The sequence below is a fragment of the Camelina sativa genome, chromosome 13 (assembly GCF_000633955.1).
Source record: "Camelina sativa cultivar DH55 chromosome 13, Cs, whole genome shotgun sequence".
Lineage (NCBI taxonomy): Eukaryota > Viridiplantae > Streptophyta > Magnoliopsida > Brassicales > Brassicaceae > Camelina > Camelina sativa.
The window spans coordinates 3,028,670-3,051,912 of NC_025697.1; the positions used below are offsets into that span (position 1 = coordinate 3,028,670).

Genomic DNA, 23,243 nt, shown 5'->3' on the forward strand with positions numbered 1-23,243 from the left:
TCAAACCGAACCAGAAATTACGGTTTTAATTTGACTCTTAAACCAAATATTTATAAACCGAACCGTATATTCGCACTCGTACGCATTTATAAATTATGGGAAAGTATTTATTAGTCACAAATAAGTCCATATGAATGGAAAAGCTAAAACCATCAAATATACAAAAATTCCCATACTACCGCTCGAACCACTGCCGTTAAAACGGGGAGCCGAGCTAGCGACTCCAGTCGCAAGGTTATTTTTCTTAGAAGAAGGTTGAAGGATCCCTGCAGCGGAGGCTTGGGGAGATCCAACGGGGGCTTGAGATGGACCATTGCCTTCGACGTTGACTCGTAACCTCATACCAGCGAAGCAATGGAGCCTATTACCGCATACAAAGAACCGGTCTCCCGGTTGGGAAAGTGAAACGGTCGTGTTCCCGTTTGTGAACGCACGGATCGCGTCTCTTGAGTTGCAATTTTGGTAGTTGTTTTTATCCACTTCATATACACTGTGCGTCGATGAATATTGGAACACTTGCAAAAAACATTATACGCATAATCATAATTAGAAAATATTAAAAAAGTTTAATGAGGGATGTCTAGCGATTTTTAGAACAAGGATGTTAATTGAACTGTGTATATGATAGATCACCAGGAGAGAATCGCTTGCCTGAAGTCCAAGACTCAAGATCGGAGCTTATGTCCCAGCCGGAACTGTCTCCCACAAAGTATGTCGTTGCGTTGCATCTTCTTATTACTACGATCCCAAATATGATGCAAAAATTTATAAGAAATAGCATCGTCGGTGACTTCTCCATAGTGCAAGCTGTAAAAAAATGGCGTTTAAATATCTTGTATTGCTATCGTTTTCTATATGCATATATGTGATATTGTAATTGTAAATATATATGTGTATATATAGAGCATAGGTTAAGGTTGCTCATTGGTGGATAACCTAACTTCACAACCACCACAACATATATGATCTGCTTTGTTCCCTGGCCTTTAATTTGTTTGTGTTTTTTTTCTTAACAATTTTTTCGTGTTTCACAATTCATAAGATTCCTGTGCTGTTAGGAATAGTCTTCAGCCCTCAAAATTTTTAGATCTTCATAAAGACATTGAAGAAGTATTGGGAAGATTGTAGCGACCTGCAAATAATGCATGTATGATGTATCTATATATATGATCTAGCTACTGGTTTGGTACTTTGATCTGAAGATAAAAAGAAGTTTTTCCATGGTTTGAGATTTAAATCTCAGCACATTCAAAATGTTGTTTTGTTAATAGACAAACAAAACCCAACATACTACTTCCTTTGTTTCTAAAAAACCAACACAAATTAATTAAAATTAAGTTATAAATAAATTCAAATAACTTCAATTAATACTTCTTGGAGTTTACAAATTGGTAAACATTAATTAATTAAAGAATGTATAGAATTTACAGGATGAGGCTACTATGTGTAACTATTACTTTATTCATGTCTATTAATTAGTTATTATGTACTTTTCGTTTTCCAAATATACTCGCATAGGCTTGGAATTGGCATTGAGGGAGTTGAACCATATATAACTTCTCGACTAATCCTGAGGGTTTCTCTTTACCAAACCTACCTAAAATGCTTCCAGAGAATTTCCCTTGTAACTCTTTTTCTATTTGTTGGCACATGCATAATATAAAAATTTTAAATATTACTATTGGGTGATAAAAAAAAAATTACTATTGGGTTTTTGTCTTTTGGGATACAAAGTTAAAAATACAGTCTATTTCTTAAAACACATACAAGAAAACAAAGTTGTTTTGTCTTAAAATATAACCAATTTTTTTTTTTTTTTTGCAAGTTTTATTCACCTTTTATGTATTTATAGAAATGAACTATTTTACCAACTACTATAAGGACTTATATATCACTATAAGCACTTTTAAGTAGTACTTACTTTGATAACCAGCTAGCTAGATGTATTTCTATGAAAAAACAATGTAATAATATCTAACAAGTGATAGTTATGTTACTAATGTTTTAAAAAAAAAAATTATACACTTTTCATGAGCCATGAAACTTTTTTTTTTGTTAAATATGATTCATGGAACTCCAATAAAGTACCATGGTCCTTTGAATGTCGTCAGTGACATCAGACGGTTTTCATTGACTCATTGTCTCAAAACTTTGTACTTTCATAAACTAAATTATAAAAAGGAAAATAAATGTCCGTTGCATGAAGGAACCGGCGCAATACATTTTACCTAGACCTCACGCAAGACCATATAACTATTCCATTTTTACATAATTTATACAATTCATACGACATATGTATCCAATTTATCTATATATCCACATGTGTGTCCAACATATTTATGAAGGCTTGAAATCCGGACAAGAGGATGCTTTTTTGCGGAAAGTTTTCCTTTGTCTTTTTCTGGATGGTGCAATGAATGCGATCGAAGTCTCTACTAAAATATTAATAAATCCATGTTAGTGTTTATACTAAATATCCCAACATCAAATTAATGGCCCGCGTCATATATGAATTTAGTCACTCTTATATATTTTGTACAACATATGAATGTTCATTATGACTCGTCATTGGTATACATATACATTTTGACAGTTACACATGCTCTAGAGCTTCTAAAAGAAGAAGAAGAATAATAAATTAGTATTCGACCGTCATGTATTTATTACAACTCCGAATTGTCAATAGACGGCTACAAAACCTTACTTATAGAGGAACCACTCGCACTTTCCCATTTAGTTCTCCCTCATTCTTAACCGATTTCTCAACACTAAGTTAAAATCTCAACAATGGAGAAAGGTGAGGATTCAAGTACATTCGAAATGGGGAATTCTGCACAAGAGAGGAGCTTACCGTATGTACCCGATTGTTATGTCGTCCCGCCTTCTTGCCAACCATGCGATTCAGATTCCGAAATCGTACCCACGATTGATGTTTCTCGGCTGAAAGGTGCCGATGATGAACGTCGAGAGGTTATTCGAGAGCTAAGTTTGGCATGTCAGCATCTTGGTTTTTTCCTAGTAAGTTAGTTCACATAATATATTTAAAAATTCTAAGAATTTGAATCATTTTTTTCATTGTCTTCTATATTTTCGAATTTTCTCTTTCTTTTTCAATGAATATGTGGGATTGAATCTGGAATATTACACAGTAACAGTACAATTGTAAACTATTTTACTACATATGTTATATGCTCCACTAGATAACTCATAACTGTTATCTGCTTACATTGTGTCATTATTTAATTTGTATCCTATAAGTATTCACGTTAGAAGAGTGTGTCATCATTTATTTCACGAATTCACGTTATAACTTTCTTAGTCGTTGAAATCAAAATATCTGCTCTGTTACGCGCTTGACACACGCACGTGACGTGGCTGTCACATACCGGGTCAAAACCGGTTTAAATGAAATTTCTGGTTAATTTAATTTGTTTCGCTTTTTTTTCCAACATTTTCTGGTTAACTTATTTCTTCTATTGGTCCGGTTTGTGTATCAGATAGTGAACCACGGAATAAACCAGGACATACTAGATGACGCCTTGGAGGTTGCAAAGGGCTTCTTCGAGCTACCAGCGAAGGAGAAAAAGAAGTTTATGTCAAACGATGTGTACGCACCGGTTCGGTACAGTACAAGTCTTAAGGACGGTTTGGACAAGATCCAGTTCTGGAGGATTTTTCTAAAGCACTATGCACATCCTCTTCATCGTTGGATTCATCTTTGGCCTGAGAATCCACCCGGATACAGGTATTAGATGTCACTGATTAGGTCATACATAACATATACATTGCATATACAAAATAAGCATAAAAGGGTTTCTTATACCGGCGCATTTTGTCCTTTTTCTTGTGCACCTAAAGGCATGATTACATGTAGTTTCTCAAGTACTCTTAATTAAAAATTAAAAAGTAATAATAAAGTAATAGTAAAAGAAGGTAAAGTGTGAGCAACCATAACATGTGGCAGTTTTTAATAGGTCAATATTATTTTTTTCAGATTTATTATTTAAATTAATAATAATAATAAAAAATAATTAAAATATATTATTTTGAGAAATGAGAAGGGTTGCTGGGATAATGATAGGTCTAATGGACTCTATCACCTGGACCGTCCTAACTTAGGTAAGGTTTCAGAAACATTCCTCCGTTTTTCTTTTGACAAACAAAAAAATATATAATAAAAAAGAATCCTCTGTTTAATTACTTGGACAACCCTTCGCTTATTTTTCTTTTCTTTATGTTTAAAACAATGTTTTTTTTTTTGTTAAAACAATGTTTCTTTTCTTTATGTTTAAAACAATGTTGATATATAATATCTGAACTTTTTTCAAAAAGATATATAGATATATATTATCTGAACTTGAAAATACTGAAGATGCTTCATGCAGTAGACATTGTGTGATTGAAAATCTCAGTATCAAATATGATCATCTCAATTTATATAGCTAATTTTTGTTGAAGCTAACGTGCTAATTTAGCCTTCCTTATCTCTTTTTTCTTCTATTAGTTTTTCGACATTTCCTTAATCAGTTGTTGGTGCGTTTCTCTTACCGTTCTTTGTCTACATCCTTAATAATTATAAAAATATACAGTTTTGTTTTTATTTGTACGTAACACATATTTTTTAATTTGTTCTCTAATATACCGCACACGGTTTTGTTTTTCTTTCTTAGCATGGGTTTTATTATGATTCCGTTTTGTTGCCTCTATATTATTTTAAAAACAAAAATAGAACTGATTTTAAAATATACTAATATATCAAAATAGTAATTAACTCCATAACATGCAGCTTTATTTTACTCTTGTAAGCTCCAAATAATATCGTTGTAAAAGAGTCTATGAACAAGAGATATGTTAAGGGTTAAAAGAAAAGAAATTAGCTTTTATGTTTTTTTTCTTTCTAGGTAGTGGAAATTGTGGAATGATAGATCAACATCTTTTATATTTATATTGTACGTATTTAACTAGACACTCTCATATATGTGCGTTTTATGTAAATATCTCAGGGAAAAAATGGGAAAATTCTGCGAGGAAGTGAAGAAGCTATCGATAGAGATAATGGGAGCAATAACGGAGAGCCTAGGGTTAGGGAGAGACTACCTGTCGTCTCGGATGGACGAAAACGGCACGCAAGTCATGGCCGTTAACTGCTATCCACCGTGTCCGAGTCCTGAGAAGGCGCTAGGCCTGCCGCCGCATTCAGACTATAGCTGCATCACCATCCTTCTACAGAACTTGGCCGGTCTTAAGATCTTCGACCCAATGGCTCATGGTGGATCTGGCCGCTGGGTTGTTGTCCCACAAGTCACAGGTGTACTTAAGGTATGTTCCAACTGTTCCGGTTTAGACCTTAACCAAAATATACAATTTGGTTTCTTCCGGTTAAAATATTTCAATTAAATTAATAATGTCACTATCAATTTCGTAAATTCCATTAATTTTTTTCATCACTGAACGCAAATGCTATTTTTTTTTTAATTAGGTCCATATTGGTGATCATGTGGAAGTGCTAAGCAATGGATTATACAAGAGCGTCGTTCATAAAGTCACTTTAAATGAAGAGAAGACGAGAATCTCCCTCGCGAGCTTGCATAGCTTGGATATGGACGATAAGATGAGAGTACCGTGCGAATTGGTTAACGATGAAAATCCGGTACGGTACAAAGAGAGCAGCTTTAAAGATTTTCTTGATTTTCTAGTCAAGAATGACATTTCTCAAGGGGATAGGTTCATTGACACTCTCAGAATCAAGGACTGAGTCGAACACGTTGTGGTTCAAGGTGTGTACGAGTAAGATATCCCGGTTTGGTTTGGTACACGGTATGACTTAGTCCATGTCCTTTTACCTTTAAGTTGTGTGTTCAAATGGACATGTACAGATATCAGATACACTTATATACGTGTTACATTGTAATGTGAGATATATATATATATATCATCATCCCTATTTCCGAAAATTCAGTGCAATTGAAAACCACCTGAATTATAATTAAAAAAAATTATAATTATTTGTAAACGCATGGAATAGAAGAAAGGTTTGTGTATATGGCTACTTTTCATAAACATAAATATATGTCTAAATACTTCAAACAAAATTACGTAAGTAATAATGCTTTCCAAATAAACAAATGAAGTGAATTTCATTAAAGGATTTGACAGAGTCCTAACCTCGATCCGAATTTACCAAAGGCATAGGCCCTAAATTCGCCAACAGATATTAATAAATTTTAAGGGACTTTTACCAACGAATTACGGATTTTTTTTTCTCATTTGACACAAACGTATTATCTTTTAGCCTTAACTCGTTAACTAGTTACATTGTAAAGAAACTGATTCGATCTCTTCTAACAAAACACGATCATAATATATAGAGGCAATATGTACAGATCCGCGAGCTGGAACCGTGTGACCGAGGATTACTCTGTGCCTTGGTCCGCACCAAAGGGATTATGGAAGGGCCTAGACGAAGACGACTCGGCTCCATCCAATCCCATCGGGCAAGAGGTGACCAAGAAAGAGAAGTCACGTACCAAGTTTGCTGAAAACGCTGTTCACATAATCCCTTTTGTCCTTCTTGCTTGTGCTCTCGTCCTTTGGTTCTTCTCTAATACAGGTTTGTGTCTATATTCATGATTTTAGGCTCTATTATTACCTATTTGTACGATTCTATATGCATGCAAACAAACCTTCTATTTTAGAATGTTGCTTTTTCTAGTCGTTGATCCAGTAATTTACTTGTGTACCGGTGTATGACGAATCAAGTATCTAGTATTGTTAAACACACGATCTTTTCTATCACTACGGAACGTACATGACAGAAATGTGTGATTACTATGGATTTTATCAGTATGGCATGTTTTGGTTAAAAAAAAGGAAAAAAAGAGATAGATTACAAAAACTTAAAAAGATACGTATTTTGATAGTCTTCAATAGATTTGTAGCTTTGAATGATAGTACCTTTTTTACGTATAGATGTGGATGTTGGGATGAAAGGAGAATCGATTGCGGCTAAGATCGAAGGGTTAACGATCGAAGGAGACATTGATAATGACAGCGACGGAAATCAGACCGGGTTCTTAGGCGGCGCCACAGAGGTTGGTGGTTCTTACAAAACTAGACTAAAACGCGACGTCGATAAGCGTCATCAAAGGATACAAGCTTCAAGGAAAGTGGTGAAAGATTTTTATTAGCTTTTTTTTTTTGATAAAGAAACTATTAGTAATTAACGTTTAAAATGATTTCATATTATTTATATCTATTTTAATTATGCATTTTATGCTCGAAACATAATTGCATATAAAAAAAAAATTGACGTCTATAGTTTTCACGAATTAGAAAATAAAATTATAGAATAATTTGCTGCTACTTGAAGTAAAGCTGTTTAATGTAATTGATTTCTTTTATTTGAAAAAAAAAACGCCTGCATCTGATTCCTTTCAAACAAGACATGTTAGCTGACATAATTTTGAACAAAAAACCGTCAGTTTACGGACCGACTTGCCATAAATTAAACGCTACTTTAGTGTCTAGAGATTCTAGATACAATAAACCAACCAATATAGTTCGAGTCTTCAATACCACTATACACATCTAAATGGAAGATTCGATGATTAGTCTAAAATTTTGAATCGATCCACCCATTATTAAAGATTTAAGAAATTACTCCAATTTTAAAAACTCAGCTACTTTTTTGGTGTATTCGCTGCTTCACTGCCACTGGTATCGTTTCCTGCTTGAAACAAACTTTTAGAAACGACAAAAAAAAAATATAAATATAATTTTGCAAAAATATTTTTCCATCAAATGGTTCTGAGAGTTTTGTGCGTTTGCGGGGGCTCACCAAACCTACCAAGTTTTGCGAAAGAGAAACGACTGTCGAGGTCCTCGAGGATATAAAGGATACGTCTCGACACGTGTGCCAGATGGTGCTCGTCTCCGCTTTATTATTTATAAGTTCCTCTGATTTTTACACCTGTGCCTTCTCATGCAATTTTTACCACTCATGTGTTTCCAAATGTTTTTCACCTCTTCACCTTAAAACGCTTTTTACGTAACGTCTTTTAATTTATCGCTCACGAATCAATACCATTTTTACGACATAATCTAATATTTTACTAATCTATTGTTCGTAAATTAGGGTAGTAGACTCTATCTATCGTCCGTGACACTGATGAATGCTGAATTTAAAAAAAAAAAAAAAGAACTTGAAATCGTATTAATTTATCTTTCACCATCTTCTGTCTCCGTTAAGATATTTCTTTATCTAAACCGTATAAATCTTCATGCAAAAAAAAAAATAATAATAATAAATAACTGTAACGTTTAAAAAATAAAGTTTTGGCATTATTCATTTTAAAAGTTTGTAAAGGGTAAAACTATATAGAATATTCGACTTTTCATTTCGTTTTTTCTCCTATAAATTCCTCTTTCGGTTTCCTCGATTTTTTACGATGAACTATCATTTTTTTTTTCCTTTTCTAAATTTGGAAAAAAAAATGTATCAACCAAAATAAATCTTTGATCATTCATTGCATGAAAAAAATGTTGAAAAGTGTAAGTCCAATGGCATTCTACGATATAGGTGACCAGCAATACTCTGCTTTAGGGTACATCTTAAGCAAGCCTGGGAATGTAGGAGCGTACGACATAGACCCTCCGATGCCAACCATCGACGATGCGATCTACGGCTCAGATGAGTTTCGCATGTACGCGTACAAGATCAAACGGTGTCCTCGTACCCGCAGCCACGACTGGACTGAGTGTCCCTACGCTCACCGCGGCGAGAAAGCCACACGCCGTGATCCTCGGCGTCACACTTACTGCGCAGTCGCATGCCCGGCTTTCAGAAACGGAGCATGCCACCGTGGGGACTCATGCGAATTCGCACACGGTGTATTCGAGTACTGGCTCCACCCGGCGCGTTACAGAACACGCGCTTGCAACGCCGGGAACTTGTGTCAGAGGAAAGTGTGTTTCTTCGCACACGCGCCGGAGCAGCTTCGGCAGTCTGAGGGAAAGCATAGGTGCAGGTATGCTTACAGGCCAGTGAGGGCTAGAGGCGGAAACAGTAATGGGGTGGCGATGAGATTGGACGGCGAGGATTACGACACGTCACGATCTCCGGAGAAAAGCGGGAAAAGTGGTTTAGATGGTAACGAGGAGAAAGTGTTGTTGAAGTGTTGGAGTCGGATGAGCATTGTGGATGATCATTATGAGCTGTCTGATTTGGATTTCGATTTGAATTTCGGTTTGGATTGGATCTCAGAGCTGGTGGATTAGATTGTGAAATTAAAGGGGAGGGAGAGAAGAAGAAACCAATAAATAAAAGTGGATTTTAACAAAATCCACAAGATCAAGATTCAAGATGAGAGATCTTGTCATGTATATGGTAAATTGAATTGTAATGATTTCTTGCAATGTCGTAAAAAGAGTTATTTCACTGATCATGTAATTGTAAGCTGACTTGATCTTATTTGAAGTCTATCACTCTTATCAGTTTCGAGATAATTACAATGTTTTTTTTTTAAATTAAACCGAAGTTTGAGAATAAAACAGAGTTTATGAGCTAAGTTTGTATCAGTCATGCAACCGTTACACAAATATAATAGTTGTCAGTTAGTATATCATAAAAAGTTTGGGGTTGTCAATCGTTGACCCGGAAAAAAAAGCAATTTAGTTGACAACATATACGATTCTTTCTTTAAATGTAGCTGAAAGAGAAGAAAATATGTATTTAGAGTTGTAATGTAATCTATATATAGGAGCAAAACCATGTTTTATGGTCTATTGACGTTACTAATATATAAAGAAATTCAACGGTTCAAGCGAAGAATCTTGGTTATGAATCTATGATACATCTTACTAAATTATCTTCGTTTTTATTACGAATTCAATAATCAATTTTCTTGGGTAGAAATATAAACTTAAATTTATCGGGCCTGAATTGTTTTGGGTGAAGGGCGGTCTGATATGTTAGTCCAAAATTATCACTCGCAACACACTTGTACATATACACACATTATTTAGTTTTGTAGCCAAGCTGCTTCGTTAAACCCAAAAGAAATAAAGAATTACAACCTACATATAGAACGTCAATACAAGCCTCATTTCTTTTGTGTGTCAATAACGTGTTCATGATTTCTTCCAAAGAAGTTTATGTTCTTTGTTCATTACCTGCTGTACTACCAGCGTCCGTATAATTAAATAGCAAAAGCAAAATCTACTACAAATCGTTGAATCCTTTCAGGACAGATGCAATTAAGCGTTACCGCATTATACCCTAAAAATAAACATTACATAATATAAAACGTTTTAGAAAGCATTTGTTTCCTTTTAAGTTTCGAGTCATAAAATGAACTAGTGAACAGTAATGCACAGTATATATCATGCTACATGTTGTAACAACTTAACCAATTTCTATTACCATGTAGGTGGTGTACTTCCAGCCGCAGGTGCAGCAGCTCCGGCCGCAGGTGCCGCTGCTCCAGCCGCAGATGCAGCAGCTCCACTTGCGGCGGCAGGTATACCTCCAAAAGGTATACCTTTTAACCATGCTGGGATGTTTCCAGAGAATGGTTTTCCGAATGTTCCAGAAAATGTTTTTCCTCCCCAAGATCCTCCATATCCACCATAAATTGGCAATTTGAGTTGGACTGAAGGAGTTGAAGAAGTTCCTTCTGCACTCAGCTTTACTCCCATCCTACGCTTACATATATACTCGCAAGTGCGTAAATATGTTAAAGATTGATTATTATTAAAAAAATATATACCACTAACATACGACCATCGTTTAGTGTGGATTTGAAATATTTATATCTAATATTGACATCCATAGCCTTGGCAAGAGGTTGATGATACATGTATATGAAGAATTAGTATTCATAAATCTCTGGATGACTCCTAGGTTATTTTTAAAATTTTTTTTACTTAATAAGCCACCTGATAAGAGCAACAGCCATAGCTCCTAGGGTACCACCGGCTGTGAACCCCGAAGTTAAGACAGCAGTGGCTATCGTGGCTGATACTAGAATCGGACTGAATATGATGAAAAGCGGTGCGGTTACGGTTAATGTCGCGGCTGAACTAGCGAGTGTTAGACCTGCTAAACCCAAGAAGACTATAGATGCCACAACAGCGATAACCACCTGACAAACCTCCAACAATGGGATGAGAAAAGAAAACATTATTGTGATAAATCTTAAATTTGGATGACTGAGATTTGTTTTGGTGGAGTCCTTCTCCTTTGGCTCATACTTTATTATCGGATGGTTGTTAGGGATCTTAGAGCTTCTCCATCGATGGATTGATAGCAAGGTTCTTAGTGTATTTGGGCAAAAAAATAAATCACAAGAAAAGAAAAAGCTAAGATCTCCTCTAATATAGTATACCCGGATGTGGGTTAAGAGGTGCTACGTGTAAGCTGGCTGTTGGGTTAAGAGAAAAAAGAAAATGAAAAAAACAAAAAATTGGGAGTGATTGATTTTATTTTTTTCGTCTCTCTCTCTTTCTCTCGCGACTGTATCTCCGAAACGAGAGAAAACAAATTGGAATAAGAAGATTGAAGCATTGGAATTGAAGCACCAATTGCTTTAGAGGAAGGGTTTGGATTCGATTGGAATGGAGAGAAGGCTATTAGTGGCGAAGGCGATTTGGTTCTGCAATCGCGAAAGAAAGAAATCGAGATTCAGTTGGAGATCTTAGCGGTTCGTATTGTGTAGTCGAATAAATTGGATGAGATTGAAGCAATTGGAATAACATGGTACGTTTCTTAGATTTAGTACAATTGTTTTATGATTTGGGTTCTTAGATTTTGGATCGCAAATTAGGGTTATGTGATGGGTGTTGGAAAATTAGGGATTTGGGTGTCAATGTTATCCAGTATGATTCATTTTTTTTATATTGGTATTGATGAATCCTTAATCTCAGTATATGTTTGGTTAGCAGTGTAAGAGCAAGATTATTGGTAGGTTGAGGCTTTACAAAACAAGTGTTAAGACTTGAGACTATACCAAACAAGTGTTACTTTGTTGTCTTGGTTTTGTATAAAGAGATATTGAGCTCCTGGGGATTGGTTTTGCTAATGGTGATTGTTTGTTTCTTGCAGATAAGGATCAGAACAATTTGGAGAAGAAGGTGGTTACTCTTATAGTCCAAGCCGCTGTGAAAGAGAGGACGCAGTCTCTTCACAGATTTACTTGACATTTCCAGCTGAAAGCTCCTTCACTCGTGAAGACGTCTCAGCTTATATTCAGGTAAATCATAACTATATGTGTGTTGTGATGAAATCGGGTTATGGACGTGAGGAAGGCTCTACATGTTTAATGTACAGTTGGATTTGGGGGTCATGGTTCTTGTTTGTTTTGATAGTCATGGTTCTTGTTTGTTTAGTTTAGCATGTGATGTTTGTTTTCCAATCTAACTCTTTTTTTTTTTTTTATTCATTCTTTAACAGCAAAAAGAATGCTAGATCATGTGTATAGAGTCTTTGTGTCTGTTCGGCCATCAATGAAGGTAATTTATTATACTTCTCTTTCTTAATTTACTTGATGTTAGTTTAGGTATGAGTCGAGTGAGTGATTGATGTCATTGCTTTTGGATGGTAGTTGTGGTTGTGATTAATACGCTTTTGTCATTGATGTCATTGCTTTATTACTTGCTGCTTTGTGTTAGGTAAACACTTAATTTGAAAATTTAAACCATTTACCAACATCTTTAACACACAATTTCTTTCTTATAAACCATTTACCAATCTCTTTAACACACAAAAGTAAAATACACAAGTTCTTTCTTATAAACCCTTTAGGAATCTCTTTAATCCCTTTTAACACACACAAGTTCTTTATCACGATATGGATTCAGACGAGTTTATGAATCCATATCTTCCCTCCTCTAGCTATATGAACCTGTTACACAGCCAACTTGATAACCATAACCTCAAATACACTCCTCTTGATAGTCCATGTTCTGAAACTCCATCTGAACCCTCATCCGAACCTCCATTCCCTAAAGAAAATCGCAAGTCAAGGCATGCATGGTTACCAACAGATGATATCATGTTGGTCAGCGCTTGGCTCAACACTAGCAAGGATCGGATTACTTCCAACGAGCAAAGACGTGGAGCCTTTTGGGGGAGGATTGCAGATTACTTTGCATCCTGTCCGAATGCTGTTGGTCGGTCAAAGAGAGAGGCGAGTCACTGTAAGCAGAGGTGGGGGAGGATAAACGACTTGGTGTGCAAGTTATGGTAATTGGTTTTGTTATGTTATGGTAATTGGTTTTTCATTGTTATGGTAATTGGTTTTGTTATGTTATGGTAATTGGTTTTGTTACGTTATGGTAGTTGGTTTGTCATTCTTATGCAGGTCGACAAGAGGCAAGCACACCAAAAGTCACTCTTACTGTGTTTGTACAAGCACACCGTGTTTGTCATTACCGTGTTTGTACAAGTATTTTTGTTTTTTTGTACTCTTACCACATGTTTTTCTATCATTTTAGACCACATATTGTATCCAATGTTTATGTACCACAAAATTATAGTTTTACTTTGACATCAGAATTTTCTATATAATGTCCAAAGCAAGCACACAAAATATTCACACCAAACAGATTAAAACACTACTCCTTCTCAAAATTTAAAACACCAAAGCACCTTTCCATTATTTCCAAATTCTCTTCAAATGGCTTCTTCTTCCCACAATGATGTTGATGACATAATTGATGAATGTTTTAATCAAACATGTGATCAAATCAGCAACCAAGTTTGGCAAAATCTTATGGCTCCATCGGTTCAACAACAACGACCACCTAAACCAAGAAAAAAGCGAGTTTACATTGAAAGAAATCGAGAAGTCGGTCATGAGAACTTGTGGAATGATTATTTCAGTGATGATGCAACTTACCCACCCAACATGTTCCGACGCCGTTTTAGAATGAACAAGCCATTATTCATTCGTATTGTAGATAAACTCGCAAATGAAGTTCCCTTCTTTCAACAAAGGAGAGATGCTACCGGAAGGTTGGGTCTGCCTACATTGCAAAAGTGTACATCAGCAATTCATATGATGGCATATGGTTTTGCAGCTGATGCGGTTGATGAATACCTCCGTCTTTCTGAAACCATGGCGCTATCATGCTTGGAGAATTTTAAAGATTTAGTCATAACTTTATTTGGAGATGAGTACTTGAGAAGACCCACACCAGTAGATCTTCAACGACTACTCGACATTGGCGAGTTTCGTGGATTTCCCGGTATGATAGGAAGCATCGATTGTATGCATTGGGAGTGGAAGAATTGTCCCACCGCATGTAAATGTCAATACACCCGCGGATCTGGAAAGCCCACAATCATTTTAGAGGCGGTGGCTTCGTATGATCTCTGGATTTGGCATGCTTTCTTTGGATCACCAGGTACATTAAACGATATCAATATTCTTGATCCATCTCCAGTCTTTGATGATATTTTGCATGGTCGAGCTCCTAAAGTTAAATACAGTGTCAACGGACATGAGTATAAATTGGCTTACTACTTGACAGATGGTACTTATCCAAAATGAGCTACTTTTATCCAATCTATTCCGCTACCACAAACTCCAAAAGCCTCTTTATTTGTGAGACAACAAGAAGTTGTGCGTAAAGATGTAGAGCGTGCTTTTGGAGTTTTGCAGGCTCGATTTGCCATAGTCAAAAACTCGGCTCTTATTTGGGATAAGGTAAAAATTGGAAAAATAACGAGAGCGTCTATCATACTGCACAATATGATAGTAGAAGACGAACGAGATGGGTTCACTCTGTTTGATGAAAATGAATTCGCACAATTGCAATCAAATAGAGCTTCAGAAGTTGACTACACGCTTCCAACAACCAGACCTTCATGTGTTGAAACTATGCTCAAGATTCGAATGGATGTTCGTGATCGAGAAAAACATAAACGCTTGCAAGATGATTTGGTTGAGAACATTTGGGCAAAATTTGGAGCAAATCAGTATTAAAATTTATCATTTTCTCCATTTATGAATTGCACTTCTATTGTAATATGTATTAATGTTTTTATCATGTTTTGTATGTTTAAAAAATAATTAAATGCAATATTTTCTATTTTTATAAATTCTTAAATGTTTACACATTTATACCACTTATATTCTATTTATAATTTTTTTTAGGGTTTGTTAGCAAATTAGTACATTTTGGAAACTTAATTGGGAAACTAATACATTCACTATTTAAAATTAGAACAGTAGGGTGTTTTGCAATAGAGAGTTTGTGAGATAGGGAGAAATGGTGGGGCATAGGTTTGGTGAGAAAATTACAAAAATGGGTATGTGTGGGTAAGAAATAAAGCTTTTTTTTTTTTCCTCCAATCATAATTATTCAAATAATTGTTAATATATATTTTTAGAAAACTTCTTAGATACAAAAAATACATTTTTTTCTTTACAATATGATATGAATTTTATTTAATAATTATTAAATATATTATATAAATCTTTTGTATTCATACACTTTAGTATGTGTACAGATGTCTATACAAATTATTATGTGTACAGATGTTTGTACACATTATTAACTTTACAGATGTAATTTATATAAAAACATTGCAGTACAAGCATATGTACAGACATTTGAAGCCTTAAGAATTAAACAAATTTCATCTGTACACATAATAGTGTGTACAAATATTTGTACACATGTTTGTACACTTAATTAGGTGTATGGATCTAAAATTTGTGAAAAAAATATTTAATATTATCAAATAAAATCACCAAGCAAAATGCATATCCAATTATAAAGAAAAAAACATAGAATCTTTTCTTTCTATTAAAATTTAGAATTTTTTTTAATTAGTCAGCATTTTTATTTTTAGATTATATGGAGCATATAATAAAGAAGAGAAAAAATTAAAAAGAAAATAAAAATAAAAGACTCAATGATATATATTGTAAATATTAAATGTTGATGAGAGTTAGAAAGTCTTGTGAACAGTATAAAACAGTAAAAATTGTGGAATTTGTTAATTGTAAATAGTGATTGTACTACTTTTACAATTATGTTTTGAAAACTGTTTATTTTGCCAAATATCTCTTTTTTTATTTAAAAAGTAATAGTTTCAAAAATAAGATACCCAAAATTAGAATCTACCATTGGAGAATTAAATTTTTCCTAAAAGATTATGCGTTTTTATATTCAAAACCATTCACAATTAATTCATAAAATATTTAAAAAGTGTTTAACAACCCCAAATTAAGAAACGACCAATAATCTTGCTCTTACATACAAAAAGTTAGAGATCTACAACACGTCACATTTGCATTCTTTTTCTTCTCCTTTTTTTTGGTCATGCATTTTGGACCTTCTTTTCTTTCTTGTTAAAAGCTCAAACATTAATTGTCGTGTTGCAATTCATGTTTACGGTCGGATCGGAACATCCTAAAATAGGTTCTTCGAAAGATAATCCACGGAGGCAAGATTTTGCTGAAGTTTGATGCTTGCAGTAAATCTAGATTCGGCTCAATGAAATTGTCATATGTTGATTTTTTTTTAAAAACCTCATAAAAATAAAATAATATATATATTCACATTAATACATATATGTGAGATGAATTTCAAGATTCTTGTGAGGTTGTCCGATCCAAGTGGGGCAGTTGGATAATACAAATAAAAAACTCTCGAACCAAATATGGATGTGTGCTGTTTTAGGTCTAATAGACCCAAATTCGAGTCCTATATATACTCTTCTTATACGTACTATTTTTGGAGAGAGCGGACAGAAACATTGGTCTTGGAACTTAAGAAACAGTGAATATATCCAAAGTCAGAAAATTTCTAGTTATGAAACAAAGCAGTGGAAATTTTTGGTCATTTTCAACAAGCCCAAACCGCTTTGTCATTTGAAATTTTTTCTGAATGAGAAATGTAAAATCTATTTCAACATAGAAAGTAACCAATCAAGCCTCCTCTCCTTCGGTTAACAGCCACGACTTCTTTCAATTTATATTCGTTTAACTATAATAAAATGCTTCCTTATAACTATTAACTCAAGCAAAGTCTACAACAGATCTTCAAATACTTTCAAGAAAGAAAGGTATAAAACTAGCATTCCCACATTATTATTATTTTTTAAATAAACATTGTATTATAGTATTTCTTGTTATCTTTATAATCAGATTCAACATTACATTTAACATAAAACGTTTTAGGAAGCCTTTCATAAAAATCTTGAATTAATGCACAGTGTTCTGCTTAATGTTGGCACACCAATGCCCTTTACTCCTCCTCCACGAAGCTGCCTCGACCTCCGGACATACCTCCACTTCCGTGTTTACCTCCGTATTTACTTTTGAACTTACCTCCGTATTTACTTTTGAGCTTAGCTCCGTATTTACTTTTGAGCTTATCTCTCAGTTTACCTCCTTGTTTACATCCTCCACCTCCGTGTTTACTTCCTCCACTTCCGGACATACTTCCTTCACCTCCAGACATACTTCGGCCTTCACTTCCAAACATACTTCCTTCACTTCCGGACATACTTCCTCCACTTCCGGACATACCTTTTTTACTACTCTTGCCTCTTAGACCTTTAGATTTACTTCCTCCACTTTTAGATTTACGTCCGGACATACTGCCTCCGGATTTACTACCTCCAGATATACTACCTCCGGACATACTTCCTTCACTTCCGGACATACCTCCTTCACTTCCGGACATACCTCCTTTCTTTCCGAATTTACCCCCTAGACCTCCGGATTTACGTTTTCCACTCTTAGATTTACCTCCTCCACTTCCGGACATACCTTCGCTTCCGGACGACATACCTCCTTCACTTCCAGACATACCTCCGGACATACCTTTTTTACTTTTTGATTTACTTTTTTTACCTCCAAGTTTATGTTCTTTACTTTTAGATTTACTTCCTCGACCACCGGACATACCTTCATCCCCAGACGACGACGACAAACCTCCTTCACTGCCAGACATACCTCCTTTACTTCCAGATTTACCTTTCCCACCCCCCAATTTACCTAACCCTGGGATCATTTTACACCAAGCTGGCAGCTTAAACCCACCTTTAGACTTAGACTTTGATTTTGTCTTTGAATTTGACTTTGACTTTGAGATCAGAGTTTTATCTCCTCCTCCCGAAGTCGGTGGAAGTCCGGCTGGAGGTGGATTATTTTTCGCCTTTACTCCCAACCTACGCCTACATCACACAAACACGTTTGCATATATTATATATACGTCAGAGATTTGTTAAGAAAACAAATGATGTACAATATATTAATTTTTTAATTACGTTGACAACTTTTACAAATGATGTTTCAAAAAAGGGAAAACATGTTGTGACATAAACTATATAACTTACTGTGTTTTCTTATGTATATGAATAAATATATAAGTATATATAAATTTCGAGTGATTCCAATATTATAATTTGTTTAATCAGGATCTTACTTAATGAGCCACATGATGAGACCAATTGCTGTCGCTCCAAAGGAGGCACCGGCCGTAAACCCTGTGCTTAAGACAGCCGTCGCTAACGTAGCGGGTACGAGAACGGGACTGAATATGATGAAAAGCGGTGTGCTTACGACTAATGCCACGGCAGAACCGGCGAGGGTTACACAGGCGAAGCCTAAGAAGACTACGGAGGCAACAGAAGCAATAATGATCTTAATAACCTCCAACAATGGCATGAGAAAAGAGAACATATTGAGAAAAGATAACTTTCTTCCCTCTCTCTCTGACAGAGACTGAGCTGATGATGGGTTTTGTGACAGAGACGGAAACATTCTGCCCTCTCTCATTGACAGAGACTGAGTTGATGATGGGTTTTGTGGCAGAGACAGAAAAGGAAACTTTCTGCCCTCTCTCATTGACAGAGACTGAGCTGACGATGGGTTTTGATTAAGTTCTTCGCTCATATTTTCTGATCGGATTGTTGTGTTTTGGTGATGAGAAGAGAGAGGGCTTTTATGAAGGAGTTGTGTGGTTTACTACGTGCACGGTACATATCCATGCTCCATGCAAAACGATTGGAGAGAATGGGAGACCTACGCTACGTCACGACACATTTTTTTTTTTAAATATCTCTTTTCTTTGTGTGTGTGCGCGCGCGTTGGGGTTGTCATGTTTCAAAAGAAAAGATGCTGTCATGTTTTTTAGGCCTTTTTTACAATTTATTCTTTCTTGGAAAAGAAACTAAGCTATTTTCTTTCATTCTATTGCTTTATGTCAAAGCGTAAAGAAAGGTTTGTTATTGTTACTTTGAGCCATCTACGTATATGCAATAAATGAGTTAAATGATACATTTTGGTACTTGATGAATTTTGATTTATTTTGATATAATTAAAAGATTGTTGGTGGAAACTGGCAATTGGTGAAACGATTTAGTACTATCTTTGTCTTTTTAACGCTAAAAATTAGAAGAATACACAACAGAAGTTTTGCTTAAAATCTGTTCAGAAAATAATATATGATAGTTTTCCCCGAAGACAGTTAGGGATTATATATATTGTTTGTTTTCTAACCAATCAACTCACAGCCTTTTTTTTGAGAAAAATTCAAGTGAGCATTGATACGGAATTAAGAAATCATCCCTTGTCTTCACCCTCTCCAAATCCAATAACCGTGAACGAGATCATCCCAGGAAGATGATCATGTTATCAGTGGATCATGTCAGTGCCCTAAAAAGACTGTTCAAGAAAACTATGATATGTCTATGGGTTAGAAATTATTGATTCCATTGTACTGAAAACGGATTGAGTTTGGTTAACGCTAACCGGATTCAATTTTTTCTTCTAAAGTTGGTCCAATTTATCTTGAAGGTTGTATAATAATGTATTGAAAAAAAAGCCTTAGGTATTACAAACTTGAACCAAGTAGAAGGGAGATATACTTGGTGTGGTGTGGATATATTACAAAACTTAAACCAACACATTTTAGTTAAAATAGTAAAAAGTTTAATTTGGAATTTAAAGAAAACAGAGAAACAATAATAGCAGTTTCATTTAAGAACAATAATTTCAATCTCTGCTAGGTTTCCCTTTGTTATTTATTTATTCAGGTAACATAGACACAACAATTTCAATGTCTCATGATTGAATCATTCACATAGATATATTCAATTGCTTTGATTAACTTGGATCCAGCCTCATTCATGTATGTTAGTACCGAAGAATTACTTCATATAAACAAATTTATAATGAAAAATGCGTGCAGTGTTTTATAGTACACATTAATACAAATGATATTAAGACATGTCAATAGGATAGCTACATTAGGTTTAATTTATGAAACCCAAATAATTAAGTTTCAATTTGCTACATATCATCCTTACGAACAAGCCCACGGTTTCTTTCCAGTCCCTCCCCCAGTTTTACATCCCGACGCTCCTCCAGCTGGTTTATCCCCCTTCGCTCCAACGGGTTTATCCCCTTTTGCTCCTCCGGGTTTATCCCCCTTCGCTCCAATGGGTTTACTCCCCTGCATTCCCCCGGATTTATTCCCTTTTGCTCCTCCGAGCTTATCCCCCTTGGCTCCTCCGAGCGTATCCCCCTTGGCTTCTCCGAGCTTATCTCCCTTGGCTCCAACGGGTTTATCCTCTTTCAATACTCCGTGTTTACTCCCCTTCGCTCCTCCGGGTTTATCCCCCTTCGCTCCACCGTGTTTACCTCCGGCTCCTCCCAGCTTATCCCCCTTGGCTCCTCCGTGTTTATCTCCCTTCGCTCCTCCGAGCTTATCCCCCTTGGCTCCTCCGAGCTTATCACCCTTGGCTCCTCCGGGTTTATTCCATGACGCTCCTCCGGATTTCTTCCCCAAAGTTCCTCCCGACGTTCCTCCCGACGCTCCCCCTGCAATACCTCCTGGTGGTTTATCTCCTGACGTTGCTCCCGGTATATCTGCTTTGGTTGGGGCTCCCTTAGGAGGTGGATTGTTCTTTGGTTTTACTCCAATCCTATATCTACATCACACACACAAACACACCAAGTGTATATATATCAAACTATTTAGAAACTCTTTGTTCTGAAAATTGCATTATGCAGGTTCGTTGTAGATTAATATGCCTTATATAACACTTTTGAGTATAAAAGGACGTATAATACGTGTCCACGTGAAAAAACTAATATATAAGCATAAAACTAATATATAAGCATGAAACTTAAGAATTTTCGATAAGGTTTCTTTAAATTTCGAGGAAAATATAATAGTAAATTAAATGATTTAAATTTTTTTTACTTAAATAGCCAAAATACGAGAGCAAATGCCGTCACTACGAGGGCGGCGGCGCCCACAACCCCGCCGACTACGAGAGTAGTGGTTATAGTGGCTGGTACGAGAATCGGACTGAAGATGACAAAAAGAGGTGTGGCTATGATTAGTCCTACGACTGAGCCGCCGAGGCTTATACCGGCGAACACTAAGAAGACTACAGATGCTATGGCAGCGATAACCACCTGAAAAAGCTGTACAACTGGGATGAGAAACGAGAGCATTTTGTGAATTACGTTTGATCTCTATGGTTTCTAGCTACTCTAATCGGATGGTTGTGGAAAGATAGAGGGCTTTATTATAAAAAGAGTTGTGGGGGTGTACGTGCACGGTACGGTACACATGCACGCTCCATGCAAAACGATGGAAATAAATAGGGCCTTACGTCACGCCAAATTTGCTTCTACTTCTAATTGTGTGGTGTCACGTATTTTTCTAGAGGAGTTTTCTGTATATTGAAAGTATGATAAAATAAAATAAATTAGAGTACTTTTCTATATGTTTGCTCAGGTCCATTGTTTAAAGAAAATCAAAGCCTAATTACAAGCAATATGACCCGAAAAATGGACCAGGTTAAATAACCTTTGAGTATTAGTAGAGTTGTCCGTGGCAGCAACTTGCTCAGTTCTCACATTCTTGGCAGCTCTAACTCGATAAACTTAGTCACAGTTTACATTTTGTTCACACTTTATATAATTATATTTATTATGTATCACTTGATTAAACATTTTTCTTTAGTGCTCGTATTTTAGTAGATCTAGAAATCAAATAATCTTCTGGGTATTGTAGTTTCGTGTAAATAGCTGTTTTCATAATTTCAACGAATCAACCTTTAGGCCAAATTCTTCTTTTTTTGTTTTCTCTTTTTGCCTTAAAAACGTTTTTTTTTTCTGTCATAGGTTTTTTTTTTTTTTTTGCAATTACACGTTTAAAAGCCTTTTCCAAACATTTCTCATTTATTAGTCATAACCGGTGATATATTAGTCATTAGTCAATACATGTTTTATTTGTAGTCGAATATACCGGTGATTCGGTTAGTGCTTAGGCTAGCTTGCATCACATCCCAAAATTCGTATATGACACTCTCACAATGATATTACTCCATGAAAAAAACAAGAAAATGAGTACATTTATTATACTTTTTGTAACATTCGATATACATCAATGGAATGATACTGGAGATATCCGGGGGTAACTAGTATTTTATTACAGAGAGGATGGGTAAATTTTTATTTTATTTATGGGACCCCAGCAGTTAAGTCTGTTCAAGTTCCTCCATTACGGACTAGACGGTGGCGTCAATCCTGGAACTTTTGGCGGATCCTTCCCTGTACGTTTCCTACACACAATTATATACTTCTGATTATTAAAAATTCGTTGACTCGTTGTACAAAATTGTTTTTTTTTTCGTTTTATTTAATCAAAAGAACGACCAGGTTTGAACCAAAGTGTTGCCAAACTAAAACCGAACTTGAAAAGAATGATAAGAGTTTTAGTAAGGTTATACATTCTCAATACCAATAACTATACCAAATATAACCGAATGTTCACCCCTTGAAATGTATATTATTATATGTACGTATGAGCATGCATATATATATATGAAACTAAATTCCATGAAGATACATATGCCTAAAACTACATATGAATATAAGTAAAACAAAATGGGCGAGTGGTTTTCAATAGTTTACTTGTAGAGCCACATAAGGATGGAGATAGCCGTGGCACCAAAGGAGCCGGAGGCGGTGAAACCTGAAGCTAGCAATGTAGTGGCTATAGTCGCTGGCACGAGAACCGGACTGAAAATGACAAAAAGCGGTGTGCTTATGACAAATGCGACCACTGAGCCGCCGAGGGTTATACCAGCGAATGTCAAAAGAGCTAGTGCACACCCGGCGGCGAAAACCGCCTGAACAATCTCAAACATCTTTGGGATGATCAAATTAAACGGCTGGGATTTCTCTCTGATCGAATGATTTGTGATT

The 23,243-nt window shown here is 35.6% G+C and overlaps 8 protein-coding genes across 11 annotated transcripts; 4 read left to right on the forward strand and 4 right to left on the reverse strand.

The window, feature by feature from the left end:
* LOC104734771 (mavicyanin-like) lies at positions 68-862 on the reverse strand. Of its 2 annotated transcripts, none has more exons than XM_019234360.1 (2): positions 652-862; positions 68-515 (listed from the first exon to the last, which is right to left on the reverse strand). In XM_019234360.1, the coding sequence occupies exons 1-2, from the start codon at positions 797-799 to the stop codon at positions 115-117; spliced, it is 549 nt and encodes a 182-aa protein (XP_019089905.1). In that variant the 5' UTR covers positions 800-862; the 3' UTR covers positions 68-114. The 2 variants fall into 2 exon arrangements, with proteins under 2 accessions (XP_019089905.1, XP_019089904.1); XM_019234359.1 differs by having other exon boundaries at positions 634-862.
* LOC104737876 (protein DOWNY MILDEW RESISTANCE 6-like) lies at positions 2,788-5,807 on the forward strand. The gene is made up of 4 exons (XM_010458131.2): positions 2,788-3,018; positions 3,498-3,745; positions 5,004-5,319; positions 5,480-5,807. The coding sequence occupies exons 1-4, from the start codon at positions 2,788-2,790 to the stop codon at positions 5,753-5,755; spliced, it is 1,071 nt and encodes a 356-aa protein (XP_010456433.1). The 3' UTR covers positions 5,756-5,807.
* On the forward strand, positions 6,272-7,350 carry LOC104734772. Its single transcript, XM_010454415.2, has 2 exons — positions 6,272-6,610; positions 6,970-7,350. Exons 1-2 carry the CDS (start codon positions 6,376-6,378, stop codon positions 7,185-7,187), a joined length of 453 nt encoding a protein of 150 aa, XP_010452717.1. The 5' UTR covers positions 6,272-6,375; the 3' UTR covers positions 7,188-7,350.
* LOC104734773 (zinc finger CCCH domain-containing protein 54-like) lies at positions 8,409-9,504 on the forward strand. Its single transcript, XM_010454416.2, has one exon. It carries the CDS (start codon positions 8,530-8,532, stop codon positions 9,274-9,276), a length of 747 nt encoding a protein of 248 aa, XP_010452718.1. The 5' UTR covers positions 8,409-8,529; the 3' UTR covers positions 9,277-9,504.
* Positions 12,846-14,549, forward strand: LOC104737877. Its single transcript, XM_010458132.1, has 4 exons — positions 12,846-13,194; positions 13,359-13,442; positions 14,077-14,265; positions 14,404-14,549. The coding sequence occupies exons 1-4, from the start codon at positions 12,846-12,848 to the stop codon at positions 14,547-14,549; spliced, it is 768 nt and encodes a 255-aa protein (XP_010456434.1).
* Positions 16,997-18,920, reverse strand: LOC104734776 (oleosin GRP-17-like). Of its 3 annotated transcripts, none has more exons than XM_019234709.1 (3): positions 18,442-18,920; positions 17,763-18,190; positions 16,997-17,540 (listed from the first exon to the last, which is right to left on the reverse strand). In XM_019234709.1, the coding sequence occupies exons 1-3, from the start codon at positions 18,909-18,911 to the stop codon at positions 17,257-17,259; spliced, it is 1,182 nt and encodes a 393-aa protein (XP_019090254.1). In that variant the 5' UTR covers positions 18,912-18,920; the 3' UTR covers positions 16,997-17,256. The 3 variants fall into 3 exon arrangements, with proteins under 3 accessions (XP_019090254.1, XP_019090253.1, XP_010452720.1); XM_019234708.1 differs by having other exon boundaries at positions 17,580-18,190; XM_010454418.1 differs by having other exon boundaries at positions 16,997-18,190.
* On the reverse strand, positions 20,124-21,550 carry LOC104734777 (oleosin GRP-17-like). The gene is made up of 2 exons (XM_010454419.2): positions 21,226-21,550; positions 20,124-20,950 (listed from the first exon to the last, which is right to left on the reverse strand). The coding sequence occupies exons 1-2, from the start codon at positions 21,480-21,482 to the stop codon at positions 20,323-20,325; spliced, it is 885 nt and encodes a 294-aa protein (XP_010452721.1). The 5' UTR covers positions 21,483-21,550; the 3' UTR covers positions 20,124-20,322.
* LOC104734779 (oleosin-B1-like) lies at positions 22,369-23,234 on the reverse strand. Its single transcript, XM_010454420.1, has 2 exons — positions 22,950-23,234; positions 22,369-22,597 (listed from the first exon to the last, which is right to left on the reverse strand). Exons 1-2 carry the CDS (start codon positions 23,183-23,185, stop codon positions 22,537-22,539), a joined length of 297 nt encoding a protein of 98 aa, XP_010452722.1. The 5' UTR covers positions 23,186-23,234; the 3' UTR covers positions 22,369-22,536.